The 19,122-nt window shown below is 47.5% G+C and overlaps 1 protein-coding gene across 2 annotated transcripts in view; it reads left to right on the plus strand.

The window, feature by feature from the left end:
- The window catches only part of LOC135378855 (NFX1-type zinc finger-containing protein 1-like), a 37,693-nt gene extending 20,283 nt beyond the window's left edge, over positions 1 to 17,410 (plus strand). For both annotated transcript variants that reach the window (XM_064611997.1, XM_064611998.1), the window contains exons 2-3: positions 6,147 to 11,292; positions 16,613 to 17,410. In XM_064611997.1, the coding sequence (XP_064468067.1) occupies positions 6,173 to 11,292; positions 16,613 to 17,186 (5,694 nt within the window). In that variant the 5' untranslated portion in view covers positions 6,147 to 6,172 and the 3' untranslated portion in view covers positions 17,187 to 17,410. The remainder of the gene's footprint in view (positions 1 to 6,146; positions 11,293 to 16,612) is intronic.
- The last annotated feature ends 1,712 nt before the right edge of the window (positions 17,411 to 19,122 follow it).

A 19,122-nucleotide genomic window follows, 5' to 3' on the forward strand; every position in this document is an offset into this window, starting at 1 on the left:
CTGAGCCTCGTATTACCTGATTGACTCTTCGTTGATATGTAGTCAGTTTCATGACATTCAACGTAGGTTCGTCCTACTGCTGTGCAGAACAGTCCTTGCTGTGTTGTGTGGAGATTCTTCTACGGGATTTTGTCGTATAAATATTGCCTCATTACTATAGTATTCGATATTTTGATTTACGGTGACTGTCAAATGCGTACGCTGCTCTTAGTGAAATAAAATTGTCCAACGAAAACAAAGGCCCCTTCTGCTAGTACTCACTGCTTTCTGCCTGTTTTCACAAGGAATGGGTTCATTATCTATCTCTATCGAACCTTTTTTTGTTGTCTGAACGTTGTCTATCTCCATCTAACCCTTTTCAAGGGTCAGTTTCATTTACAACCACCTAGCAAGGTCTTGGAATACCGACCATAAGAAATTTGTTCGGTTTGGTTTTCACACGGCATGGACGTGAAAGTGCTTGTACGTTATCAGGTCACGGGTTTTGAAGTACTTTCCAGGAAACATGCGAACATGTAGCTACAACTGGTACACAACATATGTATCACGTAGGTTCGGTCGAACACTTTATTGAACTTTATGAACTGAATTATGTCCTGAAAGCGCACTTCACGCAGCTCCCGATGATTGAACACTCGCTCCAAACTACTGGCAAACACAAGCGTATCCAGGTCTTCAGAATCAAATCACAGAACAACCAGAAACAAACCTTCTGCCGTCACTCACCGCCCTGCTAACCCTAAACACAGTCAAACGAAAACAATACCAACCAGCCTCCTGATTGGCTTTCGAGACCGGCTGCTCAGGCTGCAGAGCAACAGGGCAGCACAGCAACGAAAAATTCGGATACGAGAGCAGCTGGGAATTTCTGCATCTCGGCAGCGCTGCTGCTCTCGCCCAGTGCTATGGGACCGCTCGTGTCGCTGCAGCTCTGCTGCTCCGCTGCTGTTGCTCTGCTGCTGCTGCTCAAATCGAGGCTATGGCAGCTCTCCACAACTCCCCATAGAGCCCATAGTATAGCTAAATTCACACAACACTGGGCACACGACCAATGAGAGTGCAGCGATTGCTTCCTCAATCCTCCAATCAGAAGTCTTTCCGTCCGGCTCGCAGCCCGACCGGTTCTGGCTGTTGTTGATTTCTGCTTTCCATACTGGCCTGTACCGGCTACCCCTCACCTCTAAGTCTACTAGCTTTCATGCACGTCGTAAAGTTATTCCGTGATTCCCAAACAACTGTGAAAAGTGTCGTAATGAACAAATTTATTTATACTGACACAATCGGCAGGTTGACACATATACATGCACTGAGCGTACTGAGTCCATTGCGTAGCAGTTCCTAGCACACTGGAACAAAGTTCAAACTTGCAAAATACGCATATCGACACAGCTTATTCCCAGCAACGAACAACTGTCACATACTTGCGCACAATCGCTTTATCATCACGTCCTTGCCTGCTACACGTCAAACATAAAATGCTGCTTGATGAATCGTATTTTCTTGTCACCGCTATGCAGATCTGACGGCGCTCGAACATGTTCATCGAGCCAGAATTCACGACAACACTTCAGTTTGAAATCCGATTGGCTCTTCGTAGACCGGTGCTTGTGGCGAGAAACAGTACAACACGATCAAAGGCACCATAATACACGGATAAAACGGCGATCGGTGAACGCACTTGCCTCCCAACGAAAGACACCGCCAACGCGGCGCCCACCGTTCAGAGTGGCGGTGTCTTTCGTTGGGAGGCAAGTGCGTTCGCCGATCGCCGTTTTATCCGTGTATTATGGTGCCTTTGATCGTGTTGAACTGTTTCTCGCTACAAGCATCGGTCTACGAAGAGCCAATCGGATTTCAAACTGAAGTGTTGTCGTGAATTCTGGCTCGATGAACATGTTCGAGCGCCGTCAGATCTGCATAGCGGTGACAAGAAAATACGATTCATCAAGCAGCATTTTATGTTTGACGTGTAGCAGGCAAGGACGTGATGATAAAGCGATTGTGCGCAAGTATGTGACAGTTGTTCGTTGCTGGGAATAAGCTGTGTCGATATGCGTATTTTGCAAGTTTGAACTTTGTTCCAGTGTGCTAGGAAGCGCTACGCAATGGACTCAGTACGCTCAGTGCATGTGTGTCAACCTGCCGATTGTGTCAGTATAAATAAATTTGTTCATTACGACACTTTTCACAGTTGTTTGGGAATCACGGACGACGTGCATGAAAGCTAGTAGACTTAGAGGTGAGGGGTAGCCGGTACAGGCCAGTATGGAAAGCAGAAGTCAGCAACAGTCAGAACCGGTCGGGCTGCGAGCCGGACGGAAAGATTTGTGATTGGAGGATTGAGGAAGCAATCGCTGCACTCTCATTGGTCGTGTGCCCAGTGTTGTGTGAATTTAGCTATACTATGGGCTCAATGGGGAGTTGTGGAGAGCTGGCTATGGGACCCCGCCTTAACCGTTGAATGGATCAGATATCGGGCGTCATATCCGCTTCTTATGACACCGCAAAGCCGTGCTCCCTTTCGCACACCTGGTGTCTTCATGTTGCATATTTGTACCTGCTATATTAAAACCTTTATATTTTGAAACCTATATGCTGACATTTAAACCAGCAGTGCTTCACAACGAAGTCGAAAATGGCGCGAAAGCAGAGTGTTGCGCGGGAAAGTGTGCTCAAGGCCATGCGGACTCCGTCGGGGCTGTAAGCTGCAAGTACCGGATTTCAAAAAATCGTTATGCGAAAATAACACACACAGAAAAAAAAGAGATATGGAGAGAGAGAGAAAAAAAAAAGACGCCCTCGAGATGATGGGAATTGATGCCCAGGACTGGTAACCCAGAAGATGTGGGTTCGAGTCGTACAGCAGGCTAACCTTTTCAGTGACATCCTTCTTTCATCTTTAAGCCCTCGAGATATATTGAGGTTGAAATATACAGTGATTCCGCTACGTTTTGGTCCCAAAAAGGACGTCCTAGGACGACGAGCGGTTTATTTTTAACCCTTTACACAAAAAAAAAATAAAAAAATAAAAGAGTGTGTGAGAGAGAAAATCCCCAACTTTGTGATTTTTTTTTTCGAGAAACTACTTGGAGCTAGAGCGCTTATCTTTTCTTATGTTAAAAGTCTATGTAATGTGGACCAAAAAGAAAAGTATTGTGCACAGGTGGCGCGTTCATGATACAATAAAAAAAGAAAAGTTGAACTTGTTGCACTGGTCTTCGTTGCTGGCATCGTTCTCTCCTAGTGATTTTTGTCAAAGGTACTGTTGTCGACGCTGTTGTCTCCGCAAAATCAGCACTCCCTGGTTTATCTCATCTCAGATCCTTTGTGCAGCATGCAGTGTGGTTGCAGACCTGCACCACCTACTTATGGACTGCCCGGACTACCAGCGGGAGCGTGCGATATTGCAGCACGAACTGCATGCGATCGATCATCGCCCCTTTACCATAGGCAAGGTGCTGGGCCCATGGTCCAGTCCAGCTCATACACGCCAAGGTCTGCGTCACCTCTGGGACTTCTTGTCATCAACAGGCCTCTCCACCCTGCTTTGATTACCGGACCCCTTATCATAATCATCATCATCTCTCATCACGTACAAGTGGCACTGGGGCAGCGCCCAGCCTGCTGGCCGGCATCAGCCCCATCTCATCATCGTATCTCTCTATTTGTGTGTGTGTGTGTGTCATCTCAGATCTCCGGGCGTTGCAAGACTATTTCTTTTGAGTAATAAACACGTGCAGCACGTGGTCCACATTCAAATGCAATATTGGCAAAACACTTTCAAGCGCAACCAAGGTAATATGGGACGGCGAAGTACTGACATGCGAGTTTAGCTAACTGTGTGTCCCCAAAACTGCATGATAATTTGCGGAGAGGTGGACTGGTCCCTTCTCAGCATGAGCACGGTGGAATTTTCGAAAACTAACGAATAGCTCATACGCGAGAAGTCCCGGAATTCTAGGTTTCGCGTCCGACAAACATGTTTGGCGCCGCCTGGCAGGGAACAGTGCGGAGCGGAAGTTGGCAGATACAACAACAACAACTTTATTTTCGGCCTTGGAGAGTGGGGAGTTTAAGTTGGCAGATATTTTGCGAATGTACTATATTAAACTGAAGAGGAACATGACATTAAAGTGCTATCGCGATGATGGTTGAGCCATGTCACGTCGAGACTGGGAGGTACCCGGGTTCGAATCCCGGTGCCGGCTGTGCTGTCTGAGGTTTTTCCTGGGTTTTCCTCAGACGCTTTCAGACATATGTCGGCACAGTTCCCCTAGAAGTCGGCCCAGGACGCACATTTCCCCAGGGCGTCAGTCGTGACGTTGCCCACATACGTGAGGCCGACAACGGCAAGCCCTTTCACCATCACCACCACCACACCACCTGGTTGAGCCACCGGCTTCGGACGTTTGAGCTAGAATGACTCATATATATCCGTTACAGATTTTTTCCTCTTTTATTTAATGCTGGGATAGCGGCATTGATGCCGGTTTCTTTTTTTTTTTCTTCTTCTTTTTCTTTTGCGGTGGTGGTGGTTGTGATGGTGAAAGGACTCGCGGTTGTCTGCCTCACACAGGTGGGCAACGTCGCGACTGACGCTCTAGGGGAATGTGCGTCCTGGGCCGACTTCTAAGGGAATTGTGCCGACATATGTCTGAAAGCGTCTGAGGAAAACCCAGGAAGAACCCCAGCCAGTGCAGTCCGCACCGGGATTCCAACATTATTTGCGTGCGGGATACGTGGTCAGGCCAGGGGCGGATCCAGGGGAGGGGGGGGGGCGATCGCCACCCAAAACGTCAGTTTATACATTGGATTTCCCTCTCCCCTTCCCCCACTACGCGCTCTGACAAAGAAACCGCCCTCTCCCCCAAACCGAGGGTCTGGATCCGGCCCTGGGTCAGGGGGACTTGCTGTGAGAAAAAGCGTATAACTAAAGTTCCTCAGGATCCACTTTCCGATGTCTTGCTTTGCCGCACCTACAAACCTTGTACGCTGATTGATACAGTAAATTTACCCGTCCCTCTTTCATTCGCACTCGAAAAGAAGCCACGTCCTCAGCGCGTAGGCGTAGTTAATGGACACGTTGTGGTGCTGTGACAAGCACGTTACCGTATCTTGTGACCCTAGGATGCTCAGGTGAACCCAGGTTATGTGTTGTGGCATGGTGCTTGACAGACTTTTGCGTAACGCGTCACTAGTAATTGCGTTATCAATTACCTTTTGAGAAATTTTTCGAGGAATCACTTACTTTACTGTCAAAGTAATTTTTGGTGTAATTAATTACGTCCGCAAGTCAAGCCTTTCGGCTTTGTTGCCTCCGTTCCTCTCACACCTTCGTGTGAAATAAAACGTGTATGTAAGCACCTCGTGCCTACTATAGCAAGCGGAGGTCATTGTAATAACGTTCTGGAATTTCAGGGTCTCTCTCCCTAATCTCTCCCCACGCCACTGTGGCGGTACCAGAAGCTTTGGAGGTTTAGTGAGTTATGGGCAAGTTCCACACAGCGTTCTTCCACAATCGGGTCAACGTCTTCCCGTGCGATACATACAGTAGGCGTACAGAACTACCTGTCCTGCGCGTTTTTGTTTTTGGTGTTATTTCAGCTGTTCTGCTGTTGAACTTTTTTTTCTTTTTTGCTTTTCTGAGGCACACAAGCACTGGTATAATTTGTGTGAATGCAGGGTAACGACCGGAGTAACGCCGTGACTTTTTTACTCGTTACTCAGTTACATTTGGAGTCGAGTAACCGGGAAGTAACGGTAGGCGGTAATCGATTACTTTTTTCGAGTAACGAGCACATGTCTGGTGCTTGATTAGTGAACCGATGCCGTCACATGCACTTTTGCTGTTGCCTGTAAATGGCCATGCCTAAGGCGAACGCATACGCATCGCACCTGTATGCGGCGTCAGATAAGTAGACATCGTGCAAATGCAACTTAGGCTTGCCTGCACACACTTTGTATTTAGTCTTTACTGGTTCATCAAGTTTGCCTATTCTCAACTATGCCAGCTTGGCGCGAGTCTGACGCGGTGCTTCGAAAGGTTGATTCCCCTTTTCAGCTGCCATTGTAACATACACGTGCTATCTGCCCATGCCTGATTTGACCTGTAGCTTCTAATCCCATTTTCTTTTCTTTTCTTTCAGACAGCAGCTTGTGAATACCTCTCAGAATGCGCCGCCATCCGGCCAGAGGTACAGCGCCATACGCTGGCAAAAAATGCAAGCCGCCCTTATGGTGGGAAACACTCAAGGGCCTTACCCGTCTACCAGATGATCTCTTGCTCGACACACTGTTGGACCCCAGAAGCGGTTTCAAGAGCTTCCTCTCCACTTGCAATCGCGACACCGAAGCCATCCGTACCGCCGTCATACTCCTGGAGAAAGCTTCTTCAACACCTTTCCCTTCACAGAAACTGCTGGAGCTCCTCAGCGCCGTTGCATTTTCTGAGTCATTCATGCTTTTACAGCTACCCTCGCTGTTGTTAGACTGCAAGGCTAAAGCGGGGCGAGATAACGTAGATGTTCTTCATAAGTCCATCTCGCTGCTGACTCGTCTCCAAACCTCACTTCCGGCGACGACAGCGCAACATCTGGTAACACTTTTGCCACTAGTAACGGACCTCGTGAGATCCGTGGAAGGAGCGTTGCCGAGGGAGCTCGGAGCTACACTTTCCGACTTGGAAGCTATGAAAGATTCCTTCTTGGCTGAAACACACGCAAGGGAGATGGTAAAGCAGGAGCGATTGCACGCATCGTCGCCACCGGACAACTTCAGGGATGTTCCCGTGATACCGCTGGTGTGTGAATTGGTGGCCTCCACGAAGCCATTCTTGAGGCCGAACATCGTCCGTGGAGCCTACGCTGACATCGACCATTACTTAGATGTCCAGTACAGACTTTTGCGAGAGGACTTCGTGAGGCCTTTGCGTGAGGGGCTCCAGAAGCTCCTTCAAGCCGGCATGAAGATCAGGCGCACGGATGGCATTAATGTTTACCGCAACGTCCAAGTAGGGCAGTCCGAGATTACAAGGGGTGGCATTGTGCACGAACTCCTGTTCAAAGCCTCTGTTTTTCGAAGGGTCAACTGGGAAAGGACAAAACGGTTCATGAACGACAACTTGATTTGCTTGTCGAACGACAACTTCCAGACTATCTTCTTCGCCACAGTGAAGGGGAGAGATCCGAACGAGTTAAAAGTAGGAAGGCTCACTGTCTTGTTTGAGGACCTTTTCGTTCAGGCTATTACCTGGAACAGGTACACCATGGTGGAAACGCAAATTTATTTTGAAGCGTACAAGCACAACCTTTTAGCGCTGCAGGCTATTCGTGCAGGTTCATTGCCCTTCTACCAGTACATCGTAAAATCAACTCCCGAAGTAAATAGCCCAGCGTACATGGATGGGAATACGACGTACGACATAAGTCCCCTGTGTAAGAAATCATTCCAACCCAGGCCTGTAACCATTTTGGACGAGAATCAATGGCCACCTCTCGAAGACATTCAGCTTGATGCATCTCAGCTGGCTGCTGTGAAGATGGCTCTACTAAAGGAATTTTCTGTAATTCAGGGCCCACCAGGCACTGGGAAAACGTACATAGGCCTGAAAATTGTGGAGGTGCTTCTAGGGAACATCAGCATATGGCGTAGAAACAGCCTTCCCATTCTCGTTGTCTGCTACACTAACCATGCTTTAGATCAGTTTCTGGAAGGAATCCTGAGAACAACAGACGACATTGTACGCATTGGTGGTAGATGCAGCAGCGAATCCTTGGTGCCATTTACACTGTTTAATAAACGAATGGAAACGGTAAGGTTTGGCAATGACGTTCGAGAGCAATATACAGAATTGCAGAAGAAGCTCGGAGCATTGTCAACAGCAATGTCTGCAATATATACCGTGAGGTGCAGTTACGTTAACCTGGAGAAACACATGTCGCCTCGTGTACAGGACAGTTTTAGGAGCCGTCCTTACGCCATTCGTGAAGGATTTGGAACCTGGCTTGAGCTTGACGCCTTAAAAAGAGCGTTCACGGATGAATTCGTTCACCGGACACAGGATGAGAATCCGCAAGACCAACTCGGGGAGGATGAGATTGAAGAAGAGTTCGACGAAGATCTTGAAACAGATCGGTACGATGATGATGAACTCTATCGCAGAACCGGATCTACTCGCGCAACGAGAGCGGCTGGAACAAACAGTGCAGAGATAGACAAGGAGCATGCATGGTGCCTTCACTTATACGGGCTAGTGTCTGCTGATGATAGGGCTCTTGACGACCAACAAGTAATAGATGTATGGAGGCTGCCTGTCGAAGAACGTTGGAAGCTTTACCGGTACTGGGCATCAGTCGCTATAGAAGGTATGCAGGGCGCTGTGGCTGAGGCCAGAGCTGGTGTGGCTGAAATCAAAAGGATGATGGAGGACGAGCAACTGAAGGTCGATCTTGGTGCTCTTCGTAAAGCTCTTGTTGTTGGAGCTACCACGACGGGGGCGGCAAAAAATCGTGCTTTGATTCAGCGGTTGCAGCCAACAATAGTCGTCGTCGAAGAGGCGGCAGAAGTGTTGGAAGCGCACGTGGTCACAAGTTTGGCCGCGACTACGCAGCACCTGATCCTGATCGGTGACCACAAACAACTAAGACCCTCGAGCGCTGTGTATGAGCTTGCAACACGGTATAAGATGGAGGTCTCACTGTTCGAGAGGATGCTAACTAATGGCATGGCTTGTCAGCAGCTCGAGGTCCAGCACAGGATGCGACCAGAATTCACAAAGTTACTTGTTCCTCACTTTTACGAGAAACTAGAAAACTTCCCCAGTGTTGAATGCTACGAGAACGTTAGAGGCATGGACAACAATATATTCTTCGTGAGTCACAAAATCTTCGAGGCCGACGAGGCTGACACGAAGAGTCACACAAACGATCACGAAGCCAGTTTTGTGGTCTGTCTAGCCGAGTACCTTCTGAACCAGGAATATGATCCGGCTCAAATTACGATCCTCACACCATACAGCGGCCAAATGTTTCTCCTCAAGGACTTGGCCAAAAACAGGGCCTGTCGCGATGTTCGCATCACAGTGGTGGATAATTTCCAGGGCGAAGAAAACGACATCATCATCCTGTCCCTTGTTCGTTCCAACCCAGAAAAGAAGGTCGGTTTCGTGAAGATACCAAACCGCGTTTGTGTTTCCCTCTCCAGGGCCAGGAAAGGACTGTACTGCATAGGAAACTTCGACATCATTGGTCAGTCTAGCGAGATATGGAAGAATATTATGAAGGAGCTGCAAAAACTAAATGCGATCGGACCCGAGCTACAGCTGCGCTGCCCGAACCACCCGGAGACGGTTACCGCTGTAAAAACTAAAGACGACTTTGCGAAGGTTCCAGAAGGTGGTTGCGGCATACCCTGTACGGTTCGCTTGAACTGCGGCCACTCGTGTGGCATGCTCTGCCACGGATACGACAGGTTCCACGAGGCGTTCAAGTGCAGAAAGAGCTGCGAGAGGAAGTGCCACAACGGGCACGGCTGCAAATTGCTCTGTTCGGAAGACTGCGGGAAATGCACTGTACCAGTCCTTACACAGTTCCAACCCTGCAGCCATTCGTGCGAGATCGCTTGCCACGAAACCCTTTCACCGCGCTGCCCATTGCCGTGCGAGAAGGTATTTGAATGTGGCCATAAATGCCCCAGGGTATGCAGCCAGCAGTGCGAAAGTCCCTGTCGGGCTCTCGTAACCGCAAAGGGCGAGTGTGGTCATGACGTCCGCCTGGAGTGTCACTCAGCGAGGACGGGTCGCGTGAGTGACTGGTGCAAGGCACCGTGCGAAAAGACGCTTTCGTGCGATCATCGTTGCTTGCGAGAATGCAGGCAAGATTGTCTTTGCACTACGCTAGTGATGGCCACAGGAGAATGCGGACATGAATGTGAAGTTCCTTGCGCCGTGTCCAAAAGCCCTGATCTCATTACCAGACAGCACTGCGATCATCCTTGTGAAAAAACACTTAAATGCGGGCATCGCTGCCTCCTAAAATGTAAACAACGTTGCACTAGTAATTGTGAAGTTGTAGTAACTGTAGACTGCAAAGGTGGCCATCGAGACGAAGTTCGGTGCTTCATGTCAAAAAGCCATCGTTGCAAGAAGGACTGTACCAAGACGTTAGACTGCGGCCACCTGTGTAGAAAAATGTGTTTTGAGGATTGTGGGATAGTGTGCCACGAAATCGTACAAATTAAGCTTGCCTGCGAACACCTCGTTGAGGCCGAATGCAGCGAGCAAAGCTGGGTCATGAAACTCCCGTGCGCGACAACGGTTCCGGTAAAATGTGGGTCGGACCATGTTGTACATGTCACCTGCGCCGATGCCAATAACGTCGCCGCTATCCAGATGCTCTGTGAGGCTGGTTGTTCCAAGCTACTACCCTGTGGTCACCAGTGCACACTTAAGTGCAAAGAGATCTGCAGTGCCGCATCTTGTAAGATAAAGACATTTGTAGACCTGCAATGCGGTCATAAAGCATCCGTTCCTTGCCACGTGAAATTCGCACGTGAATCTTTGAAGGAGACACAAGATGAACTCGAAGCATTTTACGCGAAGCACAAAAATGTGCTAACATGCAACAAACAAGTACAGGCGACTTGCGCAGCAGGACATAAGATAAAGGTACCTTGCTGTTTAGTGGACGCTGGCAAAGTAGTACCCAGATCCCGCTGTAACGCTCCTTGCAACGTCACTCTTCCTTGTGGTCATCCCTGTGATTCTATTTGCTCGAAATGTGCTGAGGTTAAGGGCCATCCGCCATGTACCAAGCGCTGCCAGAAGATACTGCCATGCGGGCATCCCTGCACAGACACGTGCGCACAGCCCTGCACAATCTGCAACGAGCGCTGCAAGTTGCTATGCGTCCACAGACCGTGCAGCCTTCCTTGCGGATATCCTTGCATCCCGTGCTGTCTGCCCTGTCGATGGAAATGCGAGCACGCCCAATGCACCGTTACGTGCTCGGAGCCATGCAACAGAGAGCCGTGCAGCGAGCCCTGTCCGAAGAAGCTTCCTTGTAAACATCCTTGCTTAGGATACTGCGGTGAACCGTGTCCGAACGTGTGCAAAGTCTGCAAACGATTGAAGCACTTCAAGGATGTCAAGGGTGATGTTCGCTTCGTTCTTCTGCTTGACTGTGGCCATTCTGTGCCAGAAAGCATCCTCTCGAAGCTCTTCGAAGAAGCCAGGAGGGACCAAACTGGTCCAGTGCAGTGCCCGATATGCAAACGCAAGGTTACATTCAGTTTCAGGTACGATATATCAGTGTTTTGAATTTTTTATGTGACCCGAACTGAGTTACTCTCCCGCGTTGTACCAAGTACCCAAGCACCTTGAAGTACCAAGTACTCGAGCACTACTTGTAGTTTTCCATTTGAGTACCTCTACCATATTTTGAATACCATTTCTAGCTGAGTACTTTAAGTAGTTTTCTATAGCACTTTCCCATCAAGTACATGGGTGCCCAGTGGGACATGCAAAGAAAACACCCCCCCTGACCCCTCTCCTATCTGGTGTCCTCTGTCCACCTGCAGTCTGTACGCCATCCATGGCTACAGTTGGTTCGCGGCGCTAACATGATATAGAAAAGGACGAAGAAACGAAAATTTTGTTCTAGAAGCAGTATTTTTTAACAAGAAAATGTATTGATGACCTCCTTTTTCATACTAGTTCCATCTCAAATCGAACAATCCGGTACACTTGATGTCTCGAATGAACGGGGAAAAAAAATATTTTGAAGCCATCGGAGAGCTAGGAGAAATAAACGCTTTCCGAATTCTCTGCGCTGCGCGGTTCGGGAAAGGAGAGGAGGAAAAAAAGTGCTTCTCAGAAGACTTCGTTGTCGCGTGCTGGTTTGTTTTCCCCTTCAAGGCTATTTCTTGATATGGCTTTAGACCAGTTAGGGCACAATAGGATCCCGCGTTGGCAGTGCTGTGTCGGTTTTTGTTTGGTTTGTCTGCAAAAAAAAAAAATTGACTCAAACCGCCGAAAAGCACCATATTCACTGCAAATTTGCGGACGATGTAAAAAACGGATAAGACTGACCTTTATGCCGTTTAATTTTTCATTCATAGGGCTATCGAATGATGTATATAATGTGTTGCTCTACTCTGTCAGGAACGTAAGAGATGCCTCTCTTAGTAGCACCATACCACCGAAAAAAGACGAATTTCGGAAGCCTTTATCTAAAAAAACCCACCAAAAACATGCCTCGAAATTTTTATTTGTCGTTGGTAGTCCCTTAGACTATACACAGAAGAAAAATTAGAATTCGGACTTGATCGGTAGGCGCACTGTGAATTTTTTGCCGGACCTGTACGCGGAGCGCATTCAAGTGGTGGCACCGTGTCCCGAGTCTTGCAAAATCGAATTTCCCAAAGGGACTTTCAGCTTCTGTCTTCAAATGAAAAGTAATTACTATCGTTTGAAGCCGTTCTGAGCGTTTATGTTCATAACAGTATTGTAATCGCTGAATATAGATTGTGGAGCAACCAGATTTGCTCACATTTTTTGCGGGATGACACGCGACACATTCATTGCAAGTGCTGGGAGCCCGTGAAGAAACGGAATGCTTTAGAATACTTTTGCGTCTTTGTAAGAGGTGCTATTTGTCCACAGTGAAGCATATTTACAGCGAAGCATATTTACAGCACACAGAATAAAGACAACTTGACAGGGAAGAAGACAAGGTAACGATGGTAAGAAGGTAACGTAATTAGTTATGCAGAGCATTCCGGGTGGATGAGAGTGCTCGTGTCATGAACTGCTTTAGGTTGTCCACCACTTTCCTTAATGTTACTTTTGATGGCAGGTTCTTGTCAGATTTTCTTGATAGGCTCTTCTCACGTTACATGCTAACTCGCTGCAATCCTGACAGTTACCCCTGGATGTTCCTGGCAAGGCAACACTGAAAGCGGCCTGCAATTTACGGCCTGTCTTTCTGCCCATTTCTTCACGTATTTCAGAGTGTTTCCGCTATGCATATGCCTCCGCCGACTTCTTTCTTGGCTTAAGCGGTGTGACGTTGATGGCTTCAGATGATATACATATACGTATACTCACTGATTTCTTCGACCACCTCGGGCTGGTGCACAAACGGTTCACTCTGTGAGCTTCCTTCAAATGTTGGCGACATTGCTGCTTGCTGTGATTAAGCCACCTTTGCTATGAAGTACTTGAAGCAGCTTCTCTATAGCTGGTTCATTTCTGTTACGCCTTCAGCTTGATCTGCTGGAACCATATTCTTTATGGCAGCTACGCCGATCTCCGAAGCAAAGCAAAAGTCCTTTTGCCGAAGCACATTTTTGTTGTGTATGAGGCGGTAGTCAGCGCAATAAACACGGTCAGCGCTGTACAACGAAGGGGCCATTGAGGTATAGGTGTGATGCCAGGACGACACACTACAGTAATGCAGATGTCTTCACACACTCTGTATAAGGGCATTCCGTGCACTTCTGTAGTCGAGGATGATGCGAAACTTTGCGCAAGGTGTCTTCCGAGAGTTAATCCGATTAGGACCTTCCCATGGTCGCAGTATGTCGAACCGAAGAACATATAGGGTTTATGCACATGACGTCATCCGCAGGAGACCGCCACTGTCGCTTGCAGGCAGATGTGCTGCATCGGCTGCCATATTGTAGGTCCCATCCAAGCCGCTACCCATATTGCACCCACCGTATATTTGGTGTTTCAGAGTTATTGTGCAGTGTGATTTGTAGCATATCCAAGCAATTTCCATGTTTTCGACGTTAATAGTCACCCAAAAAGCATATGGCAGCGAACGAATGCGAACTTCGAGGGACCTACAGTATGGCGGCGAGGTGACGTCAGTGAATAAACCCTATTGGACAGCGGCGCCAGTCGCCCTGTTTCGGCAAGGTTCACAAAAGGCACCATGAATTAGCCTTGAGTGTGTGCGTAAGACACTACACAACAACACTTTCCTCAGTGCGATTTCCGCCGTCCGAGGTCATGGGGACGTAGGAAAGGAACTGTTTTAAATAATACTGGAAGTCACTGCGTCTCTCCTGCCATAATCAGTAATGCACAGTGTATGCTTGTTTAGAATAACCCCGAACAGATATACCGCAAAACAAAGATGTAAAAACATTCTGTTCTTCACGGGCTCCCAGCACTTGCAATGCATGTGTGACATCCCGCAAAAAATGCGAGCACATCTGGTTGCTCCACAATCGAGATTCAGCGATTACAATACTGTTATGAACATAAACGCTCAGAACGGCTTCAAACGATAGTAATTACTTTTCATTTGAAGACTGAAGTTGAAAGTCCCTTGCAAGACTCGGGACACGGTACCACCACTTGAATGCGCTCCGCGTACAGGTCCGGCAAAAAATTCACAGTGCGCCTACCGATCAAATCCGAATTCTAATTTTTCTTCTGCGTATGATCTAAGGGACTACCAACGACATATAGAAATTTCGAGGCATGTTTTTGGTGGGGTTTTTCAGATACAAGCTTCCGAAATTCGTCTTGTTTCGGAGGTATGGTGCTGCTTAAAGAGGTATCGCTTACGTTACTGACATAGTAGAGTAACAAATTATATATAATTCGATAGCTTCATGAATGACAAATTAAACGGCATGAAGCTCAATCTTTTCCGTTTTGTACATCGTCCGCAAAGTTGCAGTGAACATGGTGCTTTTCGGAACTTTGAGTCAACTTCGATATTTTTTTGCAGACAAACAAAAACCGACATAGCACTGCCAACGCAGGATCCTATTGTGCCCTAACTGGTCTAAAGCCAGATAAGAAATTACTACAATGCGACAGGAAATAGCCTGGTAGAGAACGCTCAAACCTGCGCGCGACGACATCGTCTTCTGAGAGGGAGTTTTTTTTCCTCCTCTCCTATTTCCCGAAATGCGCAGCGCAGAGAATTCGGAAAGCGTTTCTTAACTCACCGATGGCATCAACATATATTTTTTTCCCGTTCATTCGAGACCTCAAGTCAACCGGATTGTTCGATTTGAGATGGAACTTTTTTATGACAATTATGCACTTCATAAGTGCCACAAAAAAGGCGTACGCCTCCTGTTTTCAACAAATCAGGGCAGAGAACGGTGTCATTCGAAATGATGGTTGGACAGCAGGTGAAGTAAGCGCCGTTCGGCTAACGGCCTTAGGTTTGCCGTCTGACAAGGGTACAAACTCAGTTACAGTTCCTTTTTTTTTTTTTGAAATGATAACTAGTTACAGCTACAGTTACCCCGTTGAAGCAGCTTAGTCACTTTACAGCTTTATCTCAACAAAAAAGTCTGCTGAATGCAGTCAAAACTTTGTTTTGGCACTTGTATTCAGAGTTCGAGGTAACTCGTTACTGTAACCACGGTCCTTTAACTAAGTTCCTTTTTTTGGTAACTTGTAACTTAACTCGGTACTTTTGCGCCGTGGTAACTTTCAGAGGAACTCGTTCGTTTTTCAGGTAACTTTGCCAAAGTAACTTAGGTTAAGTTCCAAGTTACTTTTAAGTTTAACTCGCTTTTCACTCACGTCCACATATTTTCTTGTTTACTCTCCGGTTCCTTCATGGCATTTTTTGCCATAACACGTGATATTCAATCAATGACAGTATTTTATTCAGGAAGTAAAAACCGCTGCCATTGAAATGAAGCTGAACCATTGTGCGCCCACAAGTGCGCGGTAAGATGCAAAGCGTTCGAATAGACCTCTACCAGAGAAACGTCATCATGACATTGGCAGACAGACTGAAACCGAAACAAATCGGAAGGAGAGGGCTGGGTTCCACGAAGGGGAACTTGTTTGCTGCCTCTCACTGAAAGAAACGCAGGACCGAGGGTGGCGTCCCTATTAAGGGACCATATCGTAATCCCCTCAAGACCGTGGCTTTCGGGCGCGACCTTGTTCACCTCTAGCTTCGAGCATAGTTCAATTCTACCAAATTTGTGGCGCTGTCGAACACTATGACGTCATTTGTTTACAAACAGGGAGAGGTCTATTGTTGGACATAAACGAAAAGGATCTAAGCATGTTGCAGTCCTCCGCAGGCAACTCAAGGTCTAACTCAACTGTAACGCGCGCTGCACCTGCGTAATGCTATTTTGTGTCCGAAGTAACTTGGAAGTAACTCGTTCTTTTTTCTAAGTAACTCAGTAACTGCGAGTTACATTTCAGGCTGAAAAACATCGTTATTAAGTTAGTTACATTTTTAACACGGTAGCTTTACTTGTAACGAGTTCTTTTTGATGGGTAACTTCTCAATCTATGCTTGTATTGTCCAACCGTGGGCCTCAACAGCACAGTGCGAATTAGTGTAAGGTTAATAAGTCTAATAAATCTAGGAAGTTAAGAAGTCTGAGGGCATCCTAACGGCGTATGAGATGACAAAATATGTGCAATGGGAATTCTGGTTGAGAATAGTAACTAGTTCCAGTTAGTTATAGCTCATGCAGTTACACCAGTGGTGTGGCCGGACCAACTCTTGACGAGAGTGCTTCTCTGCCATATTTCCTTTTCCAACCGTGGTAGGATGTGCAACATTTATCACTGGTACGACTTATCTAATCCCCTTTTCATTGACTGCATCCACAGGTACGGTGCATTCGTCCGGGAGTACATGGAAACGATCAACAAGGAGAAGATGCTCGTATACGACCGTGCCGCAAAGCCCGATATGATCGGAAGACCTGAGAGGGAAGAAGTTGACGGTGCTGCAACTAGGTTACTTCAACTGCGATTGAACGCCAAAGTGAACAAAAGAGGAGGCATGGACAGAAGATTTCCACAGACACCTGTATTCGCGGCGGCTCCTTCAGGTCGCGGATCTTGGCGGCAAAACCAAAGGGACATGCCGTACAGCAATGGAGTACCAAGAGGAAGCCAAGCGGAGTACAATGGACATATCGACAACACGTCTGGACAACGAAGTTCTCGAGGAAGCGACCGTGGTCTGTGGAGAACGTGGAGGGGTGGTGGACAGCCTCCTAATATGTATGGATCGCGCTTTTCAGCGTTGGCCCCTCTTGCCAGTGGTGCTACGCCTGCGGTACCCAGGGTAGAAGATGGACGGAATGGCGTTTCTGAAAGAGGTGGCTTCAGCGGAAGGCCACGTGGTCGGGGAAGAGGTGGCCGTGGTAGGGGGTCGCGTGGTGGTAGATGGGGATAGTAACTCGAGACTGGCATAGAGACTTCCTGTATGTAAAAATCATTGTGTTTTTATGCTTAAAGTTTTTTTTTTAATTGTACACACTTGGCTTAGGTGACGCCGAGTCTTTACTATCTGTGTGCATGATACGGCTGCAAACTGGAGCAAGCACAAAACACGTTTTACTGTTATTTTCGCTAATCAGTTGAGAGATAATTTTTAGAAATAAACATTTTAACGCAACAGTTGTTCTCGGAATTTGCTGAAACAATCAAAACGAACGTGTCGTACAGCTCTGATGTCTACAGCACATAGCGCGCTTAGGTGCAACGAGCGAGTTGTGGCCTCGTGCAGGGTTCTTGCTCCTGGTGGCGAAACGAGAAGTTGGTCGGACACAACACTATCTCTTTGTAGTGGAGGGGGCGCTTCACGTCATGGCTCGACAGCAATACGATTGATTTTCTCGTCGCATTTATCTGTGAGTGCGTAAGAGCGAAAAACCGTGCTGCACCAGCACGTGATCAAGGTCATTGTCAGGCACATTCAATTATAAAATGGTATTGCTGTTCAACAGAAGAGTGAAATCAGTACATTGCATACATGCACTCCGACCGTTTTCGTTATCCCGCCTCCAGACGCGAGAATTATAGTCAGAGACCGTAGCTCGCGCGTTGCATGTCGGACTCATATTTGCTGCGCCAGAGCGGTGCACGGTGTCGTTGAAGTACTGTACTGCTTATTTGCCAGCCTCGGTAGCCCGGTCAGTAACGTCTTCAAGATCGCAGGTTCGGCCCCGGCCCAGGACAGTAGCAATGTGGGGGTCGTACTTCTCACTAAACCGTCTGTTGGAGATTTCTGGCATACGTCAGAGAGCACATCAAATTATCCGCAGTCTTACCCTGCAATATGTCCTACAGAAATAGGCTGACACGCCTTGCGGGTCTTGGGATGTGTGATCTGCTCAAATCGCTACTTATGTTACTTGAGAAAGATGTCGCCATGGTTTATTAAAAATGGCAATGACGGGAGCTGTCGCGCACGTGGACACATACACCAAGGGGATGTCACTATTACAGTTAGAATAGAATCTTATGGTGAGCATACAGGGTGGTCCACCAACCATGATAGAAACACATACAGTGAAACCTCCCATCTGGGGCACCTTTGATTCCCTGTTCAGCTGTCCCAATTTGGGAGGTGTCCCACTTACAGAAAAAGATGCCCGAATGAAATTCCTTAAAAGAAAAAAAATACAAAGTCAGCTGATTTGACAGCCTAAAAATATTTTATTTTTCACATAGAAAAGTTTTTCTGCCATAGTTCATGTGGGCAGTGTTTATCTTTGACCTGAGGGCCACTATGTCTTGGGAGACCACTGGAAGGGTTTGAAATCCATACTGTTCCAAAATGATTAAAGCACTCTGAACTTCACTAATTGGTATTGTCCAGCCAATCCTTCAGAAGTTCATCCTTGGCCGCGCTTATCCTTGAAATTGTCGATTTCGAGACACCAAATTCATCAGCATGGAATCTGCAGGACGCTCCAGCTAGAAGGCGGTCGACAACTTCCTTCTTCTTGTCCAAACACAGCTCCCGAAGCTTCCGTTTTGGCATCTTCACTAGCTGGCTGTCACCTCACAGAAGAAATGATCCCTGCAGGCACCAAAGGAGGTTCACCAGGCTTGGGCACACAAAGGTACATTCCAGAACAGTGTCCCACATAGGGAAAAAAATGGCTGTCCCACTTCCGAGATAGGGAGGTGTCCCACTTAGGGAAGGTAGCTCCCATGTATTTCCTATGGAAGGGTTCCTGTTCCCTCTCATGCTGTCCCAGGCAGGGAGGTGTCCCAGATGAGAGGTTTCACTGTAGTAAAAAACAGAGGGAACGAAGAGACATGCGGTCAAGGGATTTTTTTCCTGCCAGGAACATTTACTACGTGTTGGTACCATTGTTATT

Source organism: Ornithodoros turicata, chromosome 1 (assembly GCF_037126465.1).
Source record: "Ornithodoros turicata isolate Travis chromosome 1, ASM3712646v1, whole genome shotgun sequence".
In the NCBI taxonomy this organism is placed as follows: domain Eukaryota; kingdom Metazoa; phylum Arthropoda; class Arachnida; order Ixodida; family Argasidae; genus Ornithodoros; species Ornithodoros turicata.